General features: G+C 38.7%; 1 protein-coding gene across 3 annotated transcripts in view; it reads left to right on the top strand.

The window, feature by feature from the left end:
• The first annotated feature begins 395 nt into the window (after window positions 1-395).
• Window positions 396-26249, top strand: part of LOC128590832 (nuclear autoantigen Sp-100-like) — a 43498-nt gene continuing 17644 nt past the window's right edge. The window contains exons 1-6 of one of the 3 annotated variants that reach the window (XM_053598280.1): window positions 396-527; window positions 17976-18138; window positions 19247-19415; window positions 21535-21618; window positions 23920-23982; window positions 24393-24542. In XM_053598280.1, the coding sequence (XP_053454255.1) occupies window positions 496-527; window positions 17976-18138; window positions 19247-19415; window positions 21535-21618; window positions 23920-23982; window positions 24393-24542 (661 nt within the window). In that variant the 5' untranslated portion in view covers window positions 396-495. Of the gene's footprint in view, window positions 528-2187; window positions 2295-11816; window positions 11943-17975; window positions 18139-19246; window positions 19416-21534; window positions 21619-23919; window positions 23983-24392; window positions 24543-26249 lie in introns of those variants that run through there. The other 2 variants (XM_053598281.1, XM_053598279.1) reach the window with 2 other exon arrangements.

Raw genomic sequence — 26249 nt, 5'->3', positions numbered from 1 at the left:
AAGATTTGAAGTTTCTGGCTTTCCCCCCAACCTCTACCCCACCCTCTCTACACCCCCACCCCCTGGCTACCTCAGCAAGGGGAAGAGGCAAACATGGAGTTTACCTCTCACTCCCAGTAAACTGTGCTGCTGTTTCAGTGGCAGAAGCAGCTAAGGATGGTTTCAAGTGGATTTTTTTCACTGTCCCTTGCACAAACTCTTGAGCTCCTGGGAGCTGGCCCTGCTCATCCTGGACTCATCCTTTCTGGTCGTTTAGGTCTTGCTCAGGGCCTTTTCCCATCCCTCAGCCACATTTCAGGAAAGCTGAGAACCCCCTGGAGTGAAGGAGGAGGGACACAGTGTCCACAGCATGTCATGAATTCAGATAAGCACTTTCACTTCCCTTTTCCCTATTGGGGCGGAGCCCTCTCTGGATAAGCTGGTCTGCTTCGAACCCAGCAGTGACAGTGGACTCAGCCCAGGCCGACTGGAGGGGTCAGGACCCAGGTTTTGAGGATGGCAGGTGGGGACCATGACCTGAGCACCAGGTGAGTCTTTATCTCCCTCCTCGTGTCTGGCAATATTGCTGCCTTCATGCCTCTAGTCCAGTTCATGTCTGAAGCTGTACTTGAGTTTAGTCCTGCTTTGCAAGGACACAGGTATGTGCTACAAAGAAAACAAAGAGTAGGTAAGGAGGCAGTTGGGTTTTTTTAAACTGCGGCAGGATGGCTGTCAGTGTGAGTCCAGCTTCCCATAATGTATGTGACTTCCTGATTACGCAGCTGCCAATCTGCTGGCCAGGGCTCTCTGAACACAGGAGTCCTTTGAGGAAGGCAGGGATTTATTGCTTCCCCATCGCCTCTGATGTCTCTCTCTGCTTTCTTCTCCCTTCACCTAGGCCATGTCATAGGAGGTAGTTTAGAACATTGACGTGCCGGGTAAACACCTGGCTTACTTTAAACACTGGATGCTGTCCTGGCATGTGGTCCTTGGGTTGTTCTCCTGACTGGCTTGGGGTCTGAGTTCATCCTCCATTGACTTTGATCAAAAGAGGAAAAAGGTTGAGAAAGGCCTACCATTGCAAAAGACTAGTGCAGGCTGAATAGCTTTATTTTTACTTTAATTTCCTGTTTCAGGACGAGGGATATCTCTTAAAAGTAAAGGGATGGAAATCCTATCTTTTTGTAGAAATGGATTAAGAAATAACACTACTTAATTTTTTTTTGAGACAAAGTCTCACTATGTCACCCCTGGTAGAGTGCTGTGGTGTCACAGCTCACAGCAACCTGAAACTCTTGGGCTTAAGTGATTCTCTTGCATTAGCTTCTCAAGTAGCTGGGACTACAGGCACCTGCCACAAAGTCCAGCTATTTTTTTTTTGTTGTAGTTGTCACTGTTGTTTGGCAGCCCTGAGGTTCAAACCCGCCAGTCCTGGTGTATGTGGCTGGCGCCCTAGCTGCTGAGCTATTTAACACAAATGAAATACATTATAGGTGCTGTTCATGAAGCTTCAAACAATGTAGCAGTATAAAGAGGAAAAGATTCTCTTCAGCACTCACCCCTGCCCAGTAGCTTCCTTTCCTGGCTGGTGGAGAATCAGAGTTTAGCCTGCCACATCTTTTTCTATGCATTGCTTATATGTGAATTTGCATAAATATAAACTTTTCTGCTCTCATCTTGTAGTAAATGGGATTGTATCGCACATGCTGTTCTGTGTATTCACTTATCTTAGTAGTGGAAATCTTAGAGATCTTTTCCTCTTAAGCTTACAGACCTACCTCATTCTTTTAAATAGCCACAAGCTATCGTATACAATTGATATACCATAATTTTGTAACCCTTTCCCAGTTGAGGGATATTTAGGTTTTTTTCAGTTATTCACTTTTACCAACAAGCTGTAATAACAATGATTATATATTTCTTTTTGTTTTTTTTTTTCACATATACAAGTATTAGACTTGTGTCATAACCTAAAAATGTGAAATTATTGAGAAAGAGAGTGCTAATGTTTACTTGTTCATATGTCCTGCCAAGCTGCCTTTCTAACTGGCTGAGTCAATGCATTTTTCTACCAATCTCAAAACAAGACAGATGAAACATTTCCTCACATCCAGCCAAACTTTGAAAGCTGATGAATAAAGAATTGCATCTTGTTCTGACTTGTATTTTCCTGATTATGTAGGAAGTTGAAGAGTTTTTCGTGTTTGTTGGCCATTTAAATTACCTTTTTAATAAATCACTTGTTCATTTTCGCCAATGTTATTTAGTTGAAGTGTTTATCCTTTCTTTTATGAGTGAGTTTGCTAAATATTCCAGTAAGTATAAACATACTTTTCTTTTACCTTTGTGTGTGATGACTTTTATCTTGTTAAGGCTTAATATTTTATGTATAGACCTATCATGATGTTGATTTTATAAGATAGATGCACCCTCATTGTTATAAATAAAGTGATGGGGAAAGCTGACAAATTCCATGAGCACTGCCAGTTTTTAAGGTAGCTCTTGTGTCTCTCAAGGTGACAAATTTGTTCTACTTTTATTTCAGGAGATGTTTCTGTTCTAATATCTCTGAAAACTTTTTCTTTTTCAATTTTTAGGCCGAATTGTTTTTGTATTGGTGTAGCTTTAGCCTTCACAGCCCTTCTCTGCTGCCTGGCACTTTCTTTTTCTTCGTTTTACACTTTGTGTTTGTAATGGTTGTCTTGAACTTTTACCTCATGACAATTATTTAAGTTTTAGTAGCTTTTGGGTCTTGTAATTTCTGGTTCATGAAAAATTTGATGGTGTTTCTTTTTAAGGAGGACCTTAATTTGCTTTACATCTTTGCAATCTCCAGTGTAACCCATATTTTGCTAATTTATCATCCCATTTTCACACTCTTTCACTTTTATTTAGGTTTTTGTTTGGTGTTGAGCACAGTGGGGACATTCTCCTTGTCTTCTTCAGATTATACCCTTTGTTCCTTTGTTTTTTCCGGTGCCCGCCCTTCACAGCGCCTCTCACTCTGCTTCACCCCCAACTTCCCACTTGCTTAGGCAGAATCTGAGTGAAATTTGATTTTTCACATTTCCTGCTTTATCTCAGATCAGGCCATTTCCCATCGGAGCTACAGCTTAAAGGGTCTGTTTTGATTCCTTGCAGTTTTTCTGAGGACACAACTAATTGGTTAAACCAGTGGTTCTCAACCTTCCTAATGCCACAACCTTTAATACAGCTCCTCATGTTGTGGTTACCCCCAACCATAAAACTATTTTCATTGCGTAGCAATGCAGCATTAGGAAGGTTGAGAACCACTGGATTAAACCATCCTTTTCCCCGTTGATTTTCCGTGCTACCTTTTTTATTAACCAAGTGATCACATTCTTTCTGTGTTTTCTCTTGTCTGCCATTGGCCTGTGGTCAGTTTTGCTTAGGCCAGCACAGCACTGTCATAGGTGGGCAGTTTCCCAATGACTTCTGATATATGGGAGAGTAAATCTTCTCCTCTTCCTCCAAAGTGTCTTGGGCCTTTGCATTCCCAAATCAGCTTGTCAAAATCTTATTGGGATTTTGCATGTGAGTGCACTGAGTCTATGGGTCAATTTGAAGATAATGGACATCTTTATAACATTATGTCTTCCATCTCGTGTTTATGGTATATGGATATTACTAATTTAAAAAATTTTTAAATAAACTTTCTATTTTTCTCTTTGAAGGTTTTGTTCTCCTGATTTCTTCATAGACAGTATTGGTATCTTTATGTTGTTATAAACTACAGTGGTTCTCCCTGATTCATGATTTTTTTTATGGTTTCAATTACCAGTGGTAAAGCAAGATCCAAAAATATTCAATGGAGGATTCCATAAATAAAGAATTTATAAGTTATAAATTGCATGCCATTCTGAGTAGTATGATGAAATCTCACTCAGTTCCACTTAGTCCTTCCTAGAATGTGATCTCTACCTTTGTCCAGCACCTGTATGCTCTAGATGCCAACTGCCCACCTGTTAGGCTCTTAGAACCTGTCTCAGTTATCAGATCAACTACTGTGGTATTGCAGTACTTGTGTTTAGAGAACCCTTATTTTCATTTTACTTAACAATGGCCTCAATTAGGAGTATGGTGATGTTGAAAGCTCGAACACGCCATAGAGAAGCTATAAATTGTTTCCTTTAAGTGAAAATGATGATTAGGAAAGGAAAGAAAATTGTATGCTGAGGTTACCTAACTTCTACAGATCAGTAAGGGAGAGAGAGAGACAGACAGAGAGAAACTGACATAGGAATGCTGGTAGCCATCTGAAGTCCAAATGGGTCCTTGCTTAGCACAAGAAAGAATTCAGGAGCTATGGATAGTATAAAGTGAAAGCGAAATTTATTCAGAAACTATACAAAGTCTACTTCACAGAGTAAAGGCTAGTTCTACCTTTAGAATAGAAGTGTCCCCCTGGTTCCTGTTGCCTTTCTGTTTAAGCAAGGTCTTAATTATGAGCAAACAAGGGGAAGACTAATCTTGGAAGGGACAGTGTTTCACCATCTTGGTTCTAACTGGTTGAAACTTTCCACGCCTTCACCCTATTTTGCTCAGGATAATTTGTAACTGTTTTGAGACTTCCTGACTCAGTTGGGCAATGTTGCAGCAGTGCAAAAAACAATGCCTACCAGTTCCTTCTCTCAAGACCACATTCATGTGGTAGGGACTATTACATTACATCCTCTCATGTGTGAATTTGTGTGACTCCTGTTCTGACCCATGGTTCTATTTTTTATTTGTTTCAATACTGAAAAGTTTTAGCTACTAGAATTTTACAGGTAATGTTCTATAGCCTATCTTGCTGGGATTCAATTGAGAGACACTTAATGAAAAGATAAATTTAGGGACAATTTATATTTTAAACGATTCTGAATGATCACAGCTACAAACATGTATATCTCTTCATTTATTCAAGTATTCAAGTATTTGAAGTTCTATAGTAATGTTTAATGGATCTTGTGGTATTCTCATTGGATCGACTTAGTGCTAGGCATTTTAAAATTTAAGTGGGAACTTACTTTTACATTTTCTAATCATTTATTGCTGCCATAAGGGAGATCTATTAGTTTTTGTTTATTGACCTTGTATGTAGGAATTTTCCTAAGTGATCTTCTTCCTCCTGCTACTACCTTGCATTTTTCTGGAGAAATAACTAGATATTCAAATACAGTAGGAGTTTCTCTTCTTTTTCAGAATTTATACTTTTGTAGTTTTCTTTTTCTTACATACATTTTCTCAGCCCCCCCCCTGCCGTATTAGTCCATTAGCTGTGAATAGCAACAGTATAAACAACAGTTTTGATTTCATTCTTGATTTTAGAGGAATGTTTACAATGTTCAGCTTGAAGCTTTCTGATAGATGGTTTTTATCAAATTAAGGACATTTTCTGCTGCTTTTGCTTTACTATAAGTTATTTTATAGAATAGGGACCGGGTGTAGGATATTTATTAAAGTACCTTTTAAAGAATCTTTGAGATGGTTGTATAATTTTTCTTTTTTTGATATGTTTAACTCAGAGTAAATAACACCAAAATATATTTTTATTAACATAGCTATTATTTTTACCAGAGAAAAACATCTATAGTTTAAAATATCAAATAGTCAATAAGGCATCAAAGAAACCCAGTAGTTATTATGGGAAAGGAATTCTCATAAACCGGACAGGAAGTGCAGCCTTTTTAGAAAATCAGGTCAGAAACCAAAAATCTCCTCCCCAGATTCCTGCAGTGTCTCAAGGCCAGAGTTCCTATAGGTAAGGCAGAAGGGCGGCCAACAAGGATCTCACTTCATATGTGTCATCAAAAGAGATTAGAAATAGATGAGCAGAAGGCTACCGCTACCTCAGTGAAAAGCCTAGATCTCTTCCCCAGTTTCCAAACCTGAGCCAGGTATCAGTGTGACCCAGAACCCCCTGATGGAAATGACGACAGTTCCTCACAAGGAAGGACCTTGCAAATGTGCGCAGCAATGACTCCCTTGTTTTTTCATCAAAGGGAGCTATGGACATTTATTTAAATAACCACATGTCAGGTATACAGGCACATGCAACCATAGCCAGCTAATTTTTGAATTTTTAGTAGGGACAATGGTCTTGTTATGTTGTCCAGGCTGGTCTGGAACTCCTGGGCTCAAGTAATCTCAGCGTGCTGAGATGATGGGCATGAACCACCATGCATGGCCTTACTGTTACTTCTTTTGTGGATTAATGCATATTCATTTTTGAGGCTTCTCCATGTTTGAAAGACAATCTACCATAATGATTAAGAGTGTGGTAACTAATGTCAGATGGGAGGGAGGGTAGCCAGCAGGAGGCATGGGGCTAGGAGGGCTGAGAGGAGTGGTCTGAATTCCAGCACTACCACTGCACAGACATGGAGATGGAATAAGCCTTGTTTGCTGCCTGGAGGTGACAATAATGCTCCCCATTTCACAGGGGGGTAGGAGGATCAGAGTTAGATCACATATCAAGCACTTAGATGGGTGAGTGCCTCATACAGAATGAGTGCTCAGAAATGTCACACATTTTTAGATGTGATACAACAAATTTATAAGCTCTGCTTTACATAATATTTAATCTAGTGTGTTTATTATTTTATTCAAAACTTTTATTTAAATTTGGTTTACTACATTTGCCAGCTTCTGAGAGAGGTGAACTAACAGTTTATACTATAGTTGTGAGTTTTTCAGTTTTCCTGTACTTTTGTCAGACTTTCCCTTTAATATTTTAAAGCAATTTTCATACAGTTCTTCACTTCTGCTATGAAGTCTGCTGCCTTTTCTCAGTATGAAATAACCTCGGTACTGCTTGTAATACTTTTCAACCCAAATTTTATTTGTTTCTGATGTTAGTTTTGCTACAGTGCTTTCTTTTTCACTTTGCAGTTGTCTGGTATGTCTTTTCTAATCCTTTCATTTTAATCTTCTTGAGTTGTTTTATTTTTGATATGTTCCTTATAAATCAGGTGTACCTATATTTTCTGAATCAATTTATTTTACTAGTGTTCATTTTGATCACTACTCTTTATTTTTGCTGTCTTATGATTTACTTTAAAGACAAGATTTTCCATTATTTTCCCTCTCTTTTTTTCTTACCTGTTTTGGATTGGTTGTATTTCCTTTGATCCATAGCTTTTCCTCTAATACATCTTTGTTTAGTTAAGATTTAAGTTTTAATAATCTATTAAAAGATTATTATTCTCTAAATATCTGAAATTATGTGGTATTATTTTCCTAAGCTAAATACTGTAATTTGATGTTATTTCTCCTCATAGTCTAAAAATATATTTATTTTACTTTCATAATTGAATGAGTATTTGAGCATGTTTAAAATGATTTTTCACTTAATAATTTAGATGTCCATTTTCATCATCTTGCTGCATTCAGTGTCCCCTGTGAAAATTTCATCTTTAATCAGGTTTTCATTTCTTTGTGCATAAGTTGCTTTTGCTTTCTAAAATCTTTATGACTTGGTTTTTGTCCTTCATATTATAGATTTTCATGGTGATATATCAAGTTGTGAGCTTTTTTTTATTGTTAGGGATTCATTGAGGATACAAAGAACAGGTTACATTGAGTGCAATTGTTAGGTAAAGTCCCTCTTATAGTTGTGTCCCACCCCCAAAAGGTGTATCCACACACTGTGACTCCCCCCACTGCCCTCCCTTCTTCCCTCTCTCTGCTCTCCCCTTCCTTCACCCCCCACCATATACTAGGCCATCAACTGACTTCATGTGAGAACTGAGTATATAAAATTCATGCTTTTCCATTCTTGTGATGCTTTACTGCGAAGAATGTCTTCCACTTCCATCCAGGTTAATACAAAGGATGTAAAGTCTCCCTCTTTTTTTTTTTTTTTTTTTATTGTTGGGGATTCATTGAGGGTACAATAAGCCAGGTTACTCTGATTGCAATTGTTAGGTAAAGTCCCATCTTTTTTAATAGCTGAATAGTATTTCATGGTATACATATACCACAGCTTGTTAATCCATTTCTGGGGTGGTGGGCATTTAGGCTGTTTCCACATTTTGGTGATTGTAAATTGAGCTGCAATAAACGGTCTAGTGCAAGTGTCTTTATGGTAGAAGAATTCTTTTTCCCTTCTGGGTAGATACCCAGTAATGGGATTGCAGGATCAAATGAGAGGTCTAGTTTGAGTTCTTGAGGGTTCTCCATACTTCCTCCCAAAAAGTTGTATTAATTTGCAGTCCCACCAGCAGTGTAAAAGTATTCCCTTCTCTCCACGTCCACACCAGCATCTGCAGTTTTGAGATTTTGTGATGTGGGCCATTCTTGCTGGGGTTAGATGATATCTCAGGTTGGTTTTGATTTGCATTTCTCTCATAATTATGGATGATGAGCATTTTGTCGTATGTTTGTTAGCCATTTTTCGGTCTTCTTTAGAGAAGGTTCTATTCATCTCTCTTGTCCATCAATATATGAGATCATTGGCTTTTTCATGTGGATTAATTTGAGTTTTCTATAGATGCTAGTTATAAAGCTTTGGTCTGATTCAAAATATGCAAATATCCTTTCTCATTGGGAAGGTTGTCTATTTGCTTTGGTTGCTGTCTCCTTGGCTGTACAGAAGCTTTTCCGTTTAATTAAGTCCCATTTGTTTGTTTTTGTTGTCATTGCAATTGCCATGGAAGTCTTCTTCATAAAGTCTTTCCCCAGGTCAATATCTTCAAGTGTTTTTCCTACCCTTTCTTTGAGGATTTTTATCATTTCACGGCTTGTATTTAGGTCTTTTATCCATTTTGAATCAATTTTTGTGAGTGGACAAAGGTGCAGGTCCAGTTTCAGTCTTTTACAGATGGATATCCAGTTCTCCCAGCACCATTTACTGAATATACTCTTCAGTGTTCTAAGCAGAAAAGGATGCTGGATTTTATCAAATGCTTTTTTCTTCATCTACCAAGAGGATCATATGGTCTTTGTTTTTACTTCTGTTGATATGGTGAATAATGTTTATGGACTTGCATATGTTAAACCAGCCTTGCATCCCTGGGATGAAACCTACTTGATCATGATGTATGACTTTTTTGATGATAAGCTGTAGTCTATTGGCTAGGATTTTGTTGAGAATTTTTGCATCTATAGTAAGTATTGAAATTGGTCTGAAGTTCTCCTTTTTAGTTGGGTCTTTTCCTGGTTTTGGTATCAAGGTGATGTTTGCTTTGTAGAATGTGTTGGGGGAAGATTCCTTCCTCCATTTTGTTACAATAATTTCTGCAGTACGGGAATAAGCTCTTCTTTGAAGGTTTGAAAGAATTCTGGTGTGAAGCCTTCCAGACCAGGACATTTTTTTGTTGGGAGATTTTATACTGTTTCTTTGATCTCAGTGCTTTGAAATTGATCTGTTCAGGAGATCTATTTCTTCCTGGCTTAGTCTAGGGAGACAGTGTGTTTCCATATATTGATCCATTTTCTTCACATTGTCAATTATATGGGCATAGAGTTTCTTGTAGTATTCAGAGATAATCTCTTGTATCTCTGTGGCATCTGTTGTTATTTCCCCTTTGTCTGTTCTCATTGAGGTTACTAGAGATTTTACTTTTCTATTTCTAGTTAGTCTGGCCAAAGGTTTATCTATTTTATTTATTTTTTTCAAAAAAATCAACTTTTTGTTTCCTTAATTTTCTGAATGAATTTTTTTGTTTTCAATTTTATTAATCTCTGATTCAATTTTGGGTATTTCTTTTCTTCTGCTGGGTTTAGGATTGGATTGTTCTTCTTTTTCCAATTCCATAAGATGGCTTGTGAGTTTGTTGATGTGTTCTTTTTCTGTTTTTTTTTTTTTTTTGATGTAGGCATATAAAGCAATAAATTTTCCTCTTAGGACTGCTTTTGCTGTATCCCACAGGTTTTGGTAGCATGTGTCTTCATTGTTATTATGCTCAAGTAAGTTAATGATTTCTTATTTTATTTCTTCCTGCACCCAACTGTCATTCAGCATAAGGTTGTTGAATTTTCATGCCTTTATGTGGGGTTGAACATTTTTATTGGAGTTGAGTCACACCTTTAATGCTTTGTGGTCTGAGAAGATACAAGGTAAAATTCCAATTCTTTGACTCTGGTGAGGTTTTTTTTGTGTCCTAGGATATGATCAATTTTGGAGAAATTTCCATGGGGTGATGAGAAGAATGTATATGGTTTAGATTTGGGATGGAGTCTTCTATATACATCTATCAAGCACAGTTATTCTAGGGTCTCATTTAAGACCCTTATACCTTTGTTTAATTTCTCTTTAGAGGATCTGTCCAGCTCTGTGAAAGGAGTGTTAAAGTCCCCTGTTATTGTGGTGTTATAGGATATCATATTGCTCAGACTAATTAAGGTCTGTTTCAAGAATCTGGGAGCATTTAAGTTGGGTGCATAAATATTTAGAATTGAAACGTCTTCTTGTTGTATTTTTCCCTTGACCAATATAAAGTTACTCATCTTTGTCTTTTTTGACTTTAGTTGCTTTAAATCTACACGTATCTGAAAATAAGATTGCAACTCCTCTTTTCTTTTGAATTCCATTTGCCTGAAAAATTGTCTTCCAACCCTTAACTCTGAGTTTTAATTTGTCTTCTGAGGTGTGACAGAAAATGGATGGCTTGTGGTTTTTAATGCAATTAGCCAGTCTATGACTCTTTAGTGGGGAACGCAAGCCATTAACTTTAGTTAGATGATTGATAAGTGTGGTAGTGCTCTATTCATCTTATTTTGTGAAAGTCCATTGCTTAGTTTTATGTTTTACATCATTGTGGAAGCTAGGGTCTGTCCTTTAATTTCTGGGTGCTTACTTTGCTGGCAGTTCATTGTGACGGTCAGTGTGTAGAACAGGTTGATGTATCTCTTGTAGAGCTGGTTTTGTTGTGGCAAATTTCATCAGTGCTTGCATATCAGTAAAAGATTTGATTTTTATGTCAATTTTAAAGCTTAGTTTTGCAGGATATAGAATTCTGGGCTGAAAATTGTTTTGTTTAAGTAGATTAAAGGTATATGACCATTGTGGTCTGGCTTGAAAAGTTTCATTAGAGAAGTCTGCAGTCACCCTGACAGATTTGCCCCTGTAGGTCAATTGGTGCTTACTCCTGGCAGCTTGCAGAATCTTTTCTTTTGTCTTGACTTTGGACAGGTTCATCACAATGTGTCTTGGAGAAGCTCTATTTGAGTTGAGGTGACCTGGGGTCCGATATTCCTCTGAAAGGAGTGTGTCAGCATCTTTGGTGATATTTGGAAAATTTTTCATTTCTAATATTCTCTAGTATGGCTTCCATTCTCCTGGGACATTCTTCTTCCCCTTCTGGGATACCTATAACTTATATTTTTGAATGCTTCATGAAGTCCCATAATTGTCAGGGAACATTCTGCTTTCTCTGTCTCCTTTTCTTCCTCTTTAGCCATCTGAGTTATCTCAAGTCTTTGTCCTCTTCCTCTGAGATTCCTTATTGATACTTTCTTCTGCATCTTTCAGTTCCCTAATGGACTGGTTCAATTCCTTAAGCTCTGCTGGATTTTTTCTATATTCTTCATATCATTCATTTCTTATTTGATTCTGTTTTTGAATTTCCTTTTGGTTATTTTCCACTTTCTCAGCAATTTCCTACATTGTTTTTGTCATCCATATTTTAAATTCCCCTTCTGTCATTTCTAACATTTCTTTATAGATGGAATCCTCTGCAGTAACTACCTCATTGTCCCTTGGAGGGGTTGCTCTGGACCAGTTTTTCATGTTGCCAGGATTTTTCGGTTGTTTCTTCCTCATGAGTGTTCTCTTTTATCTGTTTCCTTGCCCTAATTTTTCTTTCACTTCCTCTTGATCTTTAAATTATTGTGCCTCTTACCTAAGGTTTTGATGAGTCCTTTTGGTACAGGACTGAAAGGATGAGAAGATTGAAGAACAAGAAGGGAAAAAAGATCAAAAGAAAGAAAAAAGATAAAGGAGACAGGATGAGTAAAAGGTAATATTGATAAACAGAAGAGAGGCACAGAAAGAGGGAGACAGGAGTAATAAAGGTATACAGTAAGGTATTTTGACTCACACCTTAAAAACCCCCAACCTCTGGGGGTGCTGGGTTGAGTGGTTCCCTTGAGGTTAGCAGGTCTTTGCCAGCCTGAGAAGACATGATACCTCACCTCTGCCAAATAGAGAGGTAAAACAAAAATACTATAAATCAAACCAAAATGAACAAATAGAAAACCTTATGGGATAAAATTGGGGAAAAACCAAATAGCTGGGGTAGAAACATCAGCAAAAATGAAGTTCTTATTATAAAAGAAGGCAACAATGGAAAATTATATTTACACAAGAAAAATGAAGAAAGAAAAATCTAGGAGTAAAAAGTTGAAATTAAAAAAAAAAGAAGAAGGGAAAAAATAATCCCCAAACAAAGCAGTATATATATCTTGCTGAATATTGTCTGGGCAACAGGTGATCTTCCAGGGTAGGAGATGTTAATCACAATGCTGATATAGCTGTATGAGATGGAGACTGGAGGTCTCTGCATACTTCCTTGCCCTCAAACCCCACAGGATTGAGATCTTGAATCTCTTCTCAGCCCACTTAAAAGACATTTTAAACCATTGACTATGCAGAGGCTTTCCCAGGAAAGTATGTGTCACTGGGATCTCTCCTGAAGTGGCTGCCAAAACTGGCCTCACTCTATGCCTCTGAGGGCTGAGGGTGTAAGGCATCTATCCTACTGCCAAACACTGAAAGCTCTGCTCTTCCCCTCTGTCTCAGTCCTGGCCTTTGGCGCTGTTCACAGTCACTAGATCACTCACCCAAGGTCTTCCAGAAAAATTACAATGTGATTCACCAAATTAAAGAATAAAAATGAAAAATCCCATGACTCTCTAAGTAGATCCACTTGATGAAATTCAACATATACTCTTGATAAAATTCTCAGCAAAATAAGAATAAATAGGAGCTACTTTAATCATTTTAAAAATATATATTTATGGGCGGTGCCTGTGACACAGTCGGTAGGGCGCCGGCCCCATATACTGAGGGTGGCGGGTTCAAGCCCGGCCCCCGCCAAACTGCAACCAAAAAATAGCCGGGCGTTGTGGCGGGCGCCTGTAGTCCCAGCTGCTCGGGAGGCTGAGGCAGGAGAATCGCTTGAGCCCAGGAGTTGGAGGTTGCTGTGAGCTGTGTGAGGCCACGGCACTCTACCAAGGGCCATAAAGTGAGACTCTGTCTCTACAAAAAAAAAAAAAAAAAAATATATATATATATATTTATGCATGTTTACATGTATATAGATACATCAAACTTCATACTTACTGGTAATACTGATACCTTTTCCCTAAAATTGGAAACAAGACAAGAAAGTCCACTCTCATCATCACTTAAACATTATTTGTAAACTCCTAACCAATGCAATAAGATAAGAAAAAAGAAATAATTATCAGAAAAGAAATGGTAAAGTTAATTATAATGTGTCTAGGAGATGTTTTATTTGGATTGAGTTGTGCTGGGGTTCTTAAAATGTCTGCTATCTGAATTTCAGAATCTCTTGCCATGTTTGGGAAGTTCTCATTGATTATTTGTTGCAGTAGAGCATCAATAATTGCCTTTGGAAGCAACCTGGTTGCCTTCAGGAATTCCCATAAGGCGAATATTACTTTTGTTCGAATTATCCCAGAGCTCTCTGAGAGAATGATCCATTTTTGCTCTCCACTTCTCTCTGTGGGCAAGAGACATGAACAGAAGCTTCTCTGAAGAAGACAGATGCACAGTTTACAGACACATGAAAAAATTCTCATCATCTTTAATCATCAGAGAAATGCAAACCAAAACCACTTTGAGATATCATTTAACTCTAGTAAGAGTAGCCCACATCACAAAATCCCAAAACTACAGATGTTGGCATGGATGCAGAGAAAAGGGAACACTTCTGCACTGCTAGTGGGAATGCAAACTAGTACATTCCTTTTGGAAAGAAGTTTGGAGAACACTCAGGGATCTAAATGTAGACCTGCCATTTGATTCAGCAATTCCTCTACTAGGTGTATATCCAAAGACCAAAAATAATTGGCAACAAAGATATATGCACCATATTGTTCATTGCAGCTCAATTCATAATTGCCAAGTCTTGGAAGAAGCCCAGTGCCGATCTACCCATGAATAGATAAATAAATTGTGATATATGTATACCATGGAATACTATGCAGCATTAAAAAAAAGATGGAGACTTTACCTCATTTATGTTTACATGGATGAAGCTGGAAAATAGTCTTCTTAGTAGAGTATCTCAGGAATGGAAAAAAATATCCAATGTACTCAGTACTACTGTGAAACCAATTTATAATCACTCACACTTGCATATGAAAAATTAAACACAACTATAGCCTAGGATGAAGAAGGGATGGGAGGGGGATAGGTCAATAGAGGGAGAGTTAGTAGGGGGACCACACCTATGGAGCATATTGCAAGTTCAAGTTGGATCTATCAGGTGTAGAACACAAATGTCTTAATGCTGTAATTGGGTAAATGAGGTGAAGGCTATGTTGATTAGTAGGATGTAAGCACTCCAATTTGTACAAATAATCAACACATTGAATCCCATAATGACATAAATGTATTTATGATCTATGTACAAATGGCTTAATAAAAAAGAAGAAAAAAGATGGAGACTTTACCTATTTTATGTTTACATGGATGAAACTGGAAAATATTCTTCTTAGTAAAGTATCTCAGGAATGGAAAAAAAAATATCCAATGTACTCAGTACTACTATAAAACCAATTTATAATCACTCACACTTTCATATGAGAGATGAATCACAATGATAGCCCAGAATGCAGGAGGGAAGGGGAGGGAGATAGGAAAGGAGGGGGGTGGTTCATTAGAGGGAGGGTTAATGGTGGGACCTCACCTATGAAGCATATTGCAAGCATACAAGTCAAATCTATCAAGTATTGAATACAAATGTCTTAACACTGTGATTAAGTAAATGAGGTGAAAGCTATGTTAATTAGTAGGATGTAAGCACTCCAATATGTACAAATAATCAACACATTGAATCCCACAAAGCATAAATATATTTATGATCTATGTATATATGACTTAATTTAAAAAAAAAGAAAAGAAATGGTAAAATACTTTTTATTTGCTGATGAAATGATTATTTCCTTTTTTTAAACTTTCAAAATGTTAAAGGAGCACAAATGTTTTAGGTTATATAGATCATTTTTGTAACCCTTAAGTCCTAGTGATAAGTGTGCCCATTACCCAGATAGTGTTCATAGCATCCGTTAGGTTTATTAATTGCCCTACTTTTCTCTCCTTCTTCCCTGCTTGATTTCCACAGAGTTTTACTTTCCCCTGTGTCCATGTGTCCTAATCAGTTAGTTCCAGTTTTATGGTGAGTACATATAGTGCTTGTTTTTTCCATCCTTGAGATACTCCACTTAGGAGAATGGTCTGCATTCCCACTCAGATTGTTGCAAAAGGTATTAATTCATCATTTGTATGGTAAAATAGTACTCCATGGTGTACAAATACCACATTTAATTAATCAATTCATGAAATTGATGGGCATGTGGGTTGATTCTATGTTTTTGCAATTGTGAATTGTGCTGCAATAAACATTTGAGTGCAGGTGTCTTTTTGATTAAAAGTTTCTTTTCCTTTGAGTAAATACACAATAGTGGTATTGTTGGATGGAATGGTAGGTATACTTTTAGGTCTTTGAAGAGTATGCATACTGTTTTCCATAGAGATTATACTAATTTGCAGTCCCATCAAATGAGTTCAAGTGTTCCTTTCTCTCTACATTCATGCCAGCGTCTATTGGTTTTCTACTTTTTATTTAAAGCCATTGTGATCAGAGCAAGGTGGTATCTCAGTGTGGTTGTAATTTGCATTTATCTGATGATTAGTGATGTTGAGCATTTTTTCATATGTTTATTGGCCATTTGTATATCTTCTTCTCAAAACCTCCTGTTCATGTCTTTTGCCTACTTTTTATATGGTTGTTTGTTTTTATTCTTACTTATTTGCTTGAGGTATTTGTACGTTTTCATTATGAGTTCTGAATCAGACATCTGTGATTGTGAATAGCTTGTGAATATTTTCTTTCATTCTATGGGTTGTATATTTGCTCTTTTGATCATTTCCTTAGCTATGCAGAAACTTTTTGATTCAATCAAATCCCATTTATTAATTTTTGATGTTGCCATAATTGCCATTAGATTCTTAGTCATAAATACTTTGCCTAGGCCCACATCTAGAAGAGGTTTCCCAATATTGTCCTATAAAATTCTTATAGTTTTATGACTTAGATGTAAGTCTTTCATCTATCTTAAGTTTTTGAGGGGTGAGAGGTAGGGAGTCCTGTTTTATTCTTATGCATGTGGTTATACAATTTTCCCAGTAGCACTTAAAAGAAAGCCACAGACTAATATCCTTTCTGAATACAGATGTAAAATCCTCAATAAAATAATAGCAAACTGAATTCATGAGCACATAAAGAATGTAATCCACCAAGATCAAGTGGGCTTCATCTTAGGGATGCAGGGATGGTTCACCATATATAAATCAATAAATGTGATTTACAGCATAAACAAAAGCAAAAACAAAGACCATATGATTATCTCAATGGATGCAGAAAAAGCATCTGACAAAATCCAGCACCCTTTAATGATACAAAAGCATACATTATGTATTATTCCATTTATGTGAAATCCAATTACAAGTAGTATTAACATATGGCAAAAGAAATGACAGCCACGTTTGCCCTTGAGAGGCTGCCTGGCTGCATTTAGTCATCATGGGGGTTGTTCTGTTCTTTATTTTTCAAATAACTCATAACTTTTTAGCCCTCTATCTTCCTCTCAATCTCCACTGCTGCTTCAGAGTTCTTCAGGGCACACTAATTGCTCTCCTGATGTCTGGAAGCATCCTCCCCCTACAATAGGAAGTTTTTCATCTGGTTGAAAATTTCGTCTACTCATTGTTCTTTACCGTTCCCTTTGTCATTGTGAATCTAACTCCTGTGTTATAACTTCAGTGGGGTCTTTAATAAAAAAGAAGGTATGCTTTAGCCAGGAACTTTAACCAGAAACTTTTAAAAATAGGAATTAATAAACAATAATAATGGTATTTTTATTCCCTGCTGGCTTTTGGGTACTGGGACTTGTTGATAATTTTGTTCTTGTTAGACAAAGAAAGTTTATGAGTTTTCATAGCATTGAGGAATATAGAGATGTTGATTAATACATTATCATAACAATGATATAATTGACTAAGAGCCAGAAATGCAGTCTCAGATTAAAAAATTACTTTCACAGGAAGCAGCAGCAATTTCTGAAATTCAGAACTCTAAAAAGATTCACTATATATATCAATAGCACAAACAAATTTATATTAACACAAAGCAGAATCAGGTGTCCCAGGAGATATTATTGATACTTTCATAATAGTCTCAATTTATAATTTATCATGTCATTATCATTATTAAACCACATAATATTAATTATAAATTAATTTTATAATATAAGCTATTTCTCCCTTAACAGCTTATTCTTATCTTTCTGAGATTGTTTTTAATTTTCTGAAATTTATCTTCTCTTATTTGTTAATTAAGATGAATTCTCTTAAACAGGTTTAAGGTTGGATTGTATTTTTATATGATTGTTTTTCATTTCCTTATGGATGACCTGTTTACACCATCTTTATTTTATAGGAATTTAGATTTTTAAAAATTAAATAATATTCCAGTTATGTTTAGGAGATATTTTTACAATGGCTTTAGTCGAGACAGTCAGGAATTTTTCAGTTACTTATATTAGCCTTTCAACCTTTATGCTTCCTTCTATGACATGTTTGTTTGTTGCTTAAGTTCCATTTACTCTGGTCTCTATTCAGGACCTCCTATTTTATACATGTTGTTTCTTCATAGCCTATCCTTCATATGTAAAGTCTTATATCCTCCACAATCATCTCAGCATCTTAATGACTATTTTTACATGGTATCCTTTTTCCTTAGGATGTCCACAGAAGACCAGAACATAGTGGACAGGCTTATCTGGGACCGTATATTTGATCACTTCAAACAACATAAGGTGGACATTTCATATGCAATAAAAAAAACATTTCCATTCCTTGAGCGCCTTCATGACCGTAAATTAATCACAGATAAACTGTTTAAAGTAAGTAAAGTTCACTATGTCATAATCTTGTAAGCCAGTCCTGAATAACTTGACCTGTAATATTCTAGACCCAAACCTTGGAGTGCAAGTAGATGACCGAGGGGTCTTCTATGAGTATGAGAATATGAGAAGTATTCTATGAATACTTCTTTTCAAGTATTCTGGAAGTGCTCTGTAAGGAAGAAGGGGAGAAGAAGCAGAAATCCTGCATTTTACTCGAGGAATAATGTTCCATGGCACCCTCTGGCATCAGAGTGAATGGCACTGATCCAAATAAGCTGGATCAGAAATAGATATACTCCATAAATGTGCAATGTCTTATAGGAATTCACAAAATATAACATTAACTGTAAATTAAAAATAAATTTACATCAATTATAAAAACTGATGAATAATTATGACTGATTTACAGAAATACTAATTTGCATGGCATTTTATTTTAGTTAACATTAATTTAAATATCTAGATCTAAGAACAGTAAAACCCACAGAAAATCAGTGTCTGTTTAGGACAAATTTGGAAGTAGATGTTTGCTATTCTTACTTCAACATTTGGCAGATTTCTTTTTTCTTCTCTTTTTAAATGTTTAAAATCTGGTTAATCTTACCAATAGTTTCTGTTGGAGATATGGAACAGCAAATCTTCTTTTTGCCTGTGAATATGCCTCCTCTGTGGCCAAGTTCATGGCAAAAAGAGAATAGCCATTGGATTTTCCTGAGCCTTTCTGGCAAAGTTAGTTCTGAGGAAAGGGCAGAGGTTGTCAACAGAACAGCCGCTCATCATCTGCTAAGTCTATTCTTAAAAGATCTTGCTCAAGCTTCTTGCCCAAGGTTACACATCATTTCATGTAAACATGATTTTATTTTTCAAAATTGCTCCTTTTTACATATAATGTCAATGAGAATAAATAGATCGGACTCATCAATGGATATTTTTAAGGAGGAAGGCTTTACTTCTTTCATTTAGTAGCTGTATGAATACATAAACATTATAAAACTTTACGTGGGAAGATACGTATGTAGGCAATTGGAGCACATTAAGCATATAATTACTTTCCAGGGCTCTTTGAAATCCATATTTATATTTTTGCCCTTCAATATTTTTTAAGGATTCTCAAGACTCTTGTGAAAACCTGGTCCCTGTACAAAGAGTGGTGTACAATGTTCTCAGTGAGCTGGAGAAGACATTTAACACAGAAGTCTTCAGTGAATTGTTCAGCGACTTACACATGAAAGAATACCCTGATTTAATTCCCATTTGTGAAAGCTTCAGAAATGGTAATTAGGTTTATTCCCTACCTTCTGAGGTCCAGGGCCAATTTTTTTCAGCAAGCATATACTGAGCTTCTACCACATGCCACACACTGTGCTCAGCAGTGGGGATGGAGCAGTTAACAAAACAGGTGAATCGTGAGCCTTCTTAAAGCTTATGGGTAATAGCTATGGTATGACAACTACTTTGAAGTCTGCTAACCTGGACATTTAGACTCACAAGACAACCAGAGCCACACTGACATCAAGTTTACTTAGAAGAACAGAATCCCAACAGGGCAACATCAGTTGCCTCTCTTCAGTGGGAACTCTTGCAGCGGCCTATACAGCAGCTTCCCAGTTGACTACCACCGGCCTTGAGTGACAGCTTATCTGTGGTTGCAGGATCCACCTTGGCCTGGCACTACGTGCCCTTAACAGTCAATGTATCTTATAAGTCCTCCATACTCACAACTTTCAGGGACCCTACAAGGAATAAGCTGAATTATGGGAGCTACCAAAGTCATGGCTTTCCACCAGATATCTGTAGTTCATGCTTAGTCTCTCCCAGTCTGCCAGTCATGGCTCTTTTTAAGCTCTACAGTTGCCTACTAATAGCAAAAAGGCCATAATTTCCAGAGTGGCAAAAAAGAAAGTAAACGCTGGGTGAAATTTGCCTTTGACAATGGAGAAATTGTTTATTTGTTTATTTATTTACCCTTTACCCACAAAGGGTGAAACAAATTTTATATAAATAATCACAAAACTGATTGCTCTTCCAGGGACTACTTTTGGAGCTATACAAAACTAACAGCTTGATTCTAGACCTTTTTCTTAATAAGCCAAGATTTCCTCTTTTACTGAGATATGGTAACGAGGATGCCCTCGTATTTTTTTTCACTTGCCTAGAAAACTTTTCATTTCAACACAGTTTGATCTCAACACAGTCCTCCCAAATAAAATCTAGAGACAGCACAAGAAAAGAGCCCATATGCCCCCAGGAGAGCAGATGGTATGAGAACAGGAATAAAGGGTGAGTGCACATCTGCAAACAGAATGAATTGGATTTGGCCACATCAAGAGTGCAGAGCAGTGAAGGAACCGATTCAAGACAGACAAGTTGGAGAAAGATTGTGAAGGGTCTGGCATTTAAAGTGAAGGAATTCGAAGTTTATTTAAGAGGCAGTCAAGAAGTATAATAGGTTTATAAGCAAGGGAAAAAATTTAAACAGGTTGTTGATTTCTGTCAATAGTAACCCTTATCTAATTAAAAATGAAATAATATCTATAGGAAATCATTTACATCAGAAGATGAAATTAAAGAAAATAAAATAGTGGTGCAGAAATTTCAAGGCAACATTGTATTTATGATGAGGATGTCCCCAGGTTGGGCACTCCAAGGGACCAGTATTACCTTTACTGCTCACTTCTCAGGGGCTCTGATCGTCTCCATGGACTACAGAGACCCTCCACCCCAGCCCCCAAGTGGCTCCCTCTGCTTGGGTTATGAGCAGCAAGACTGAGAGCTGCCCAAGGTGCTGCCCACCCCCTCACCCAGTGCTGTTGCCTCCCTGCCCCTGGGTAGATGCTGCCCCCTCCTGTACCAAAGTCCATGCCAGCTGCCCCCATGTCCTCTTATGTTTCTTTGGTAGTCACTCACCCTCCCTGATCCAATTAAGCCAAAACATTCCTCTTTTCTAGCCCCATTACTAAATCTCTTTTATAATCCACTCTGTCCAGGATGTGAGATCTCCGGAAGAAATCCCCATTTCTTTCCTAGTTTAAACAGTTCAGAAAACACACTTCACTTCTATTATTTGTCCTGATATATGCTTTCCTTGCCACCTGAAAATTCTTTTAGGCAAGTGAAATAGCTCACAACGTTTTTACTTTTTTTTTTTTTTGCCTTAAATCTGAGCGTCTCTTTTCTGTGTGGGGAGCAAAGTCTTCCATGATGACATCTTCTCTGTTCTGTCCCAGGGATGATGGGAGAACTTTTAAGTCATGTCAGATCCACTGAGCTCTGAGTGACCCAAGGGCTTGGAATTCCTAAATATAAAATTTCTAGTTATTGTCCATGGTCTCTGCTGGAGATATCTAATTATCTTTTCTCTCCTTTTGACTCTCTCTCTCACTGGCTCTTCAGCGGTCCTAGAAGACTCATATTTGCAAGAAACTGATGAAGAAAAGAGAGTGAAGGGACCCAGTGGCCAACTAAGCCTTGAACAAGGTAATAACAACAAGAGGGAATTTGCTCTTCTGTTAAGAGGAAAAGGGGCCTGAGGTACTGAATACAGATGGTGAGTCAGGGAGGAGTGAGGATGAGGAAGGCTAAGAAGGAAGTTTGTCTGAGCTGCTACCCAGGTGTGGGGTCCTTGAGGAGCTGCCAGAACAAGACACTGTTGGCCCAATAACCAAGATGGAGGGACTGGAATGCAGGTGTTACTAGTGCCAGATTTAAAGACACTGACTAGCTGGAAGAAATTGTGATTAGAAAGATCCCTCCAGGAGAAAATCTGTCTAGTGTTGTCAAAGGCTGAGTGAGAACGATGCCCCATGGTCAGTATTAAAGAGAAGACTCTTAGTGAAAGAAAATACTTGTCTTAGTTACCTGTGCCTCACAGGACATTTCTGATGGTGCACGTGTGGAGGTTTTCCCACCAACTAGCTCTCCAATTCTCTGCAGATACCAAGTGTTCTATGATTGAATTCAGTTCTACCAGAGTTATCTCAGACTCTGCTTGTTAATGGCTCAGTTGCAGAAGTCTCTCACTTTAGAAGCCACGTGCGGGTCTCATGTGGTGGCCTGTGTTCCTTTCCATCTGGATAGAAATTGGAGGTTCCCATGAAGTCCTAGTTGGGTTTGATACTTGTCTAGTATGGCTCACAGAACTCAGGGAACTTGTTCTTGCTAATTTATTATTAAATATATAACTCAAAAACAGCCAAATGAAAGAGATGCCCAGGGCAAAGCATGGGAAAGGGGAACCAGCTTCCAAACCCTCTCTGGACATACCACCCTCCCAGCACTTCCATTTGTTACCAACCCAGAAGCATTCTGAACCTAGGGGTTGTTATAGAAACTCAATTATATAGTCATGATAGGTCAAATAATTGACTGAAGATGATGAAGTCAATCTCTGTTCCCCCTCCCCTTCCTGGAGGTCTTAGTCCTCAATCATGTGATGGATTCTCTCCCCCTTACCAGCCTTCCATCCTTAGGGGTTTTTCAAAAGTCACTTCTTTAACATAACCTCAGGTATGGGTGAAAGAGGGATGTTAAGAATGACAAAACATGCTTTTTTCACCCTTAACCTTTAGGATATTACAAGGGTTTTAGGGACTCTGGCCAGGAGCAGGGGAGACCAAGCATACATTTCTTATGGTATCACAATATCATCCTAGGTGATGGAAGACAGATGATTTAAATGTGGGGGATGTTGCTTAAGAGCAGGAATAATGGGTGGCACCTGTGGCTCAGTGGGTAGGGCACCGGCCCCATATACTGAGGGTGGCGGGTTCAAACCTGGCCCCGGCCAAACTGCAACAACAACAAAAAAATAGCCGGGCATTGTGGTGGGCGCCTGTAGTCCCAGCTACTCGGGAGGCTGAGGCAAGAGAATTGCCTAAGCCCAAGAGTTGAAGGTTGCTGTGGGCTGTGTGACGCCACGGCAGTCTACTGAGGGCGACAAAGTGAGACTCTGTCTCTACAAAAAAATAAATAAATAAATAAAAAGCAGGAATATTCAGAGAAAGGAGGTCACCTAGAGAGACACAGATGAAGAAGTGTAGATGTGGAGAAGAGGACGGGGGTATGGGGGGGAGAGGAGGGGAAGGAAAGACAGAGAGCCGTATTTAACAGTAGCAGCTCACTCTTGAGTGAACACCTCCTCTGTGGGAGATGTGGTTCAGAGCTCACGGCTGCCACTGGATATAAGTGTCACTGATGTGCCCGTCCTGCAGGGTGGCCATGTGTGGGTTTTGCCTCGGGTCAGATGAACAAGGCTGAACCCAAGTGTTCTGACCCCAAAGCCTGTGCACTCAGCACTGTGCTGCTACGCTAGTAATCTAATGGAAAGGGCAGAAACACGAAACAAAATTGGGAATGAAGGCAGAGGGGAAAATACAGAGAAAAGATTAGCAGGAGCTAGAGGAAGTGGAGGAGAATCAGATGCTGAATTCTCATGGGAAGGCCGACAGGAAAGAGTGAACAGATGTGTGGGGGTGTAAGATGTGGTGGGGCCTAGGCAGCCAAGACTTCCCAGGCACTGAGGGAAGGCCCGGGGTATGGCAGCTCTGGGACAGACTCAGCTCTGCTTTGGTGGAGGATGTCAAGTCATGTCCAGTCACCAGAGTCTGCAGTGGCCTGGCTGAGGCCTCTCAGCAGGATGCACCAGACTCCCACAGGCTCTGCATTGCGACTTACAGGGGGTCTTTCATGCCTGCACTCTAAAGACTGAAGAGGGATTAGGGGAAAATGGCAAAACCCATACTTCCATTTCTGAAATAAACTTGTAATTTCTTCCTTCAGGAACTGGTGAAAACTCTATTCCAAGCCTGCCTCAGCCACCCTCAGATGCCTCCGTTTCCACTGGTTTGTTCCTATTGGCTGCTCTGTGGACCTTTGTTGCCTCATCTTATTCTGGAATGTGCTGTGGGAGCTGTCTCTGTGTGTTACTGATTGCCCGGCATTTTCACTCTCTGTATCTGCACGTTTTCACCTGAAGGATTTAAATAACAGGTCGTTATCCTCTGGGTTTCTTGGGAGGGTTTCTTCTTCCCGTTCCCTTAGACACACTTGCCGCCAGTTTTTATGGCCCTGGGCCTGGATCTTTTACTCATGTGTCTGCTTCAGTTTTCTGCCTGTGCCTGCTTGAATGTGGCTACCGCCTCAGTGCTTTGACCTCCATCCAGTGGTGGCCCAGGCTGTGGTAGTTGGAAGAGACGGGGAGTGATGAGCAGCAGAGGGCAAATAAAATATCTATGAATCAAAACATGGTTTAGGTACAACCCCACCTGAAAATGGACTCTCAGAGCAATTCTGGGAAACAGAGCAGGTAAAAAGGAGAAGAAAAGATGAAACCAGAGACAAAAATGATGCATTAGGATGCCAAGAAGCAAATCAGCAACGCGCCCAAGAGCCTGAGCCAGCAGGTAAGTCTGACTGACGGGGTTTGCATCAGTGTGGAGGGGCCAGGAGTCCCCGGCTGAGGACAGAGGAATGGACTAATGCATGATGCAGGAAAATATTTATCAAAGATGGGACGAGAAATAGAAACAAGGGACGAGAAATAGAAACAAAAAGCATAAGGAGTGGTTAGAGAGAGTGACCGTGGGCTCCAGGAGGCAGAGACACCGTCACAGGGCGGAGGCAGCAGCATGTGCAGCAGGCCAGTAAGCAGAAACTTGAGAAGGGAAGAGGCGGGGGAGGCATAACAAAGCGGACGCAGGACAGAGCGAGGCGCCGCTGCTGGCTCTCAGCTGTGTTCGCCGTTATCCTCAGAGTCCTGGGAGCCACTAGTGAATAATGGAGATGCAGAAAAGGAGACACCCAGACCAGTGCTCTGTGATGAACAAAGTCATTAGTACTTACCTACATATTTTCTGTTTTTTTCCAATGCTCTGTATCTTTTTGGGTAACTGTTTACTTTTTACCATCCTAACCATTTCTTTAAATTGACACATACAAAATTGTATGCATTCATCATGCATCGCACTGTTTTCAAATATGTATACATTATGAAATGGTCAAATTGAGCTAATTAACATATATGTTTCCTCCCATATTTATCATTTTTGTGGTGAGAACACTTAATGTCTCCTGTCTTAGTAACTTTCAAGAATACAATACATTATTAACTCTTCTCACCATGTGGTAGAATAGGTCTCTTGCACTTATTCTGACTGCCTAGCCAAAACTTTGTATCGTTAGATCAACATCTGCTCCCCCAAGCCCTACTTCGCCCAACCCCTGCCCCCTTACCACATACTGTCAACTTCTATAAGTTCACCCTTTTGTACCCCTGTGTGTAAGTGAGATATGCTATTTTGTCTCTCTCTGGTTGGCTTATTTCACTCAACACAATGTCCCCCAGATTCACTCATGTTGTCACAAATGACAGGATTTCCTTCTTTTTTAAAGCGGAATAGAATTCCATTGTGTTTTTGGTATTTGAGCATTTGGCCCAGGCCAAAGTATGATGCTCACTCTCTTCTTCATTCCCTCAGCATATGATATTTATCTCCATACTGTGCTGCTTGGGACTGGGGGAGTGTTGGCAAAGATAATGTAAAACTGTTCCTCCTTTCCATTCCAATGTGTTGTTTCTTATTTCTGTGCTACACCACCTAGTTACTGTGACCTCTCATCTGGTGTCCTCAGCTCTCATGAAGGTATTTTCATTAATTTCATGAATCGATAGTTGTTCACAGTGATGTTTCTGCAGGGGGACAAGTGCTGGAGAGTCCTATTCTGCCATCATACTCTCCTTTTTCTCAATTTTCTAATTATATCTTTGTCTTTCTATGACAGCAAAGACTTGCTTTTGTATTCCCACACAAACTGCCGAACATAGCCTCTGTGCACATCCTCAGACTACTATTAGAGGGAAAGAGAGCTACTTTCTTTACCGGAGGGGATATCCCTGGGTAGGGAATGGATGAAAATAAAATAAAATAAATTGTCAAGTAGGGAACACCAAACAACAAAGTACAGTTGACCCTTGAACTGTGTGGGGGCTAGGGAAGCCAATTCCCTGTGTAGTCCAAAATTTTCATGTAAGTTTTAGCTACCCCAAATCTTAATTATTCACAGCATACTTTGAGTAGAATTTTGGTAATAATATGGTCATTTGACATATA

Source organism: Nycticebus coucang, chromosome 7, assembly GCF_027406575.1.
Source record: "Nycticebus coucang isolate mNycCou1 chromosome 7, mNycCou1.pri, whole genome shotgun sequence".
NCBI classification, from domain to species: domain Eukaryota; kingdom Metazoa; phylum Chordata; class Mammalia; order Primates; family Lorisidae; genus Nycticebus; species Nycticebus coucang.
This window is presented reverse-complemented; position numbering and strand designations above follow the sequence as displayed.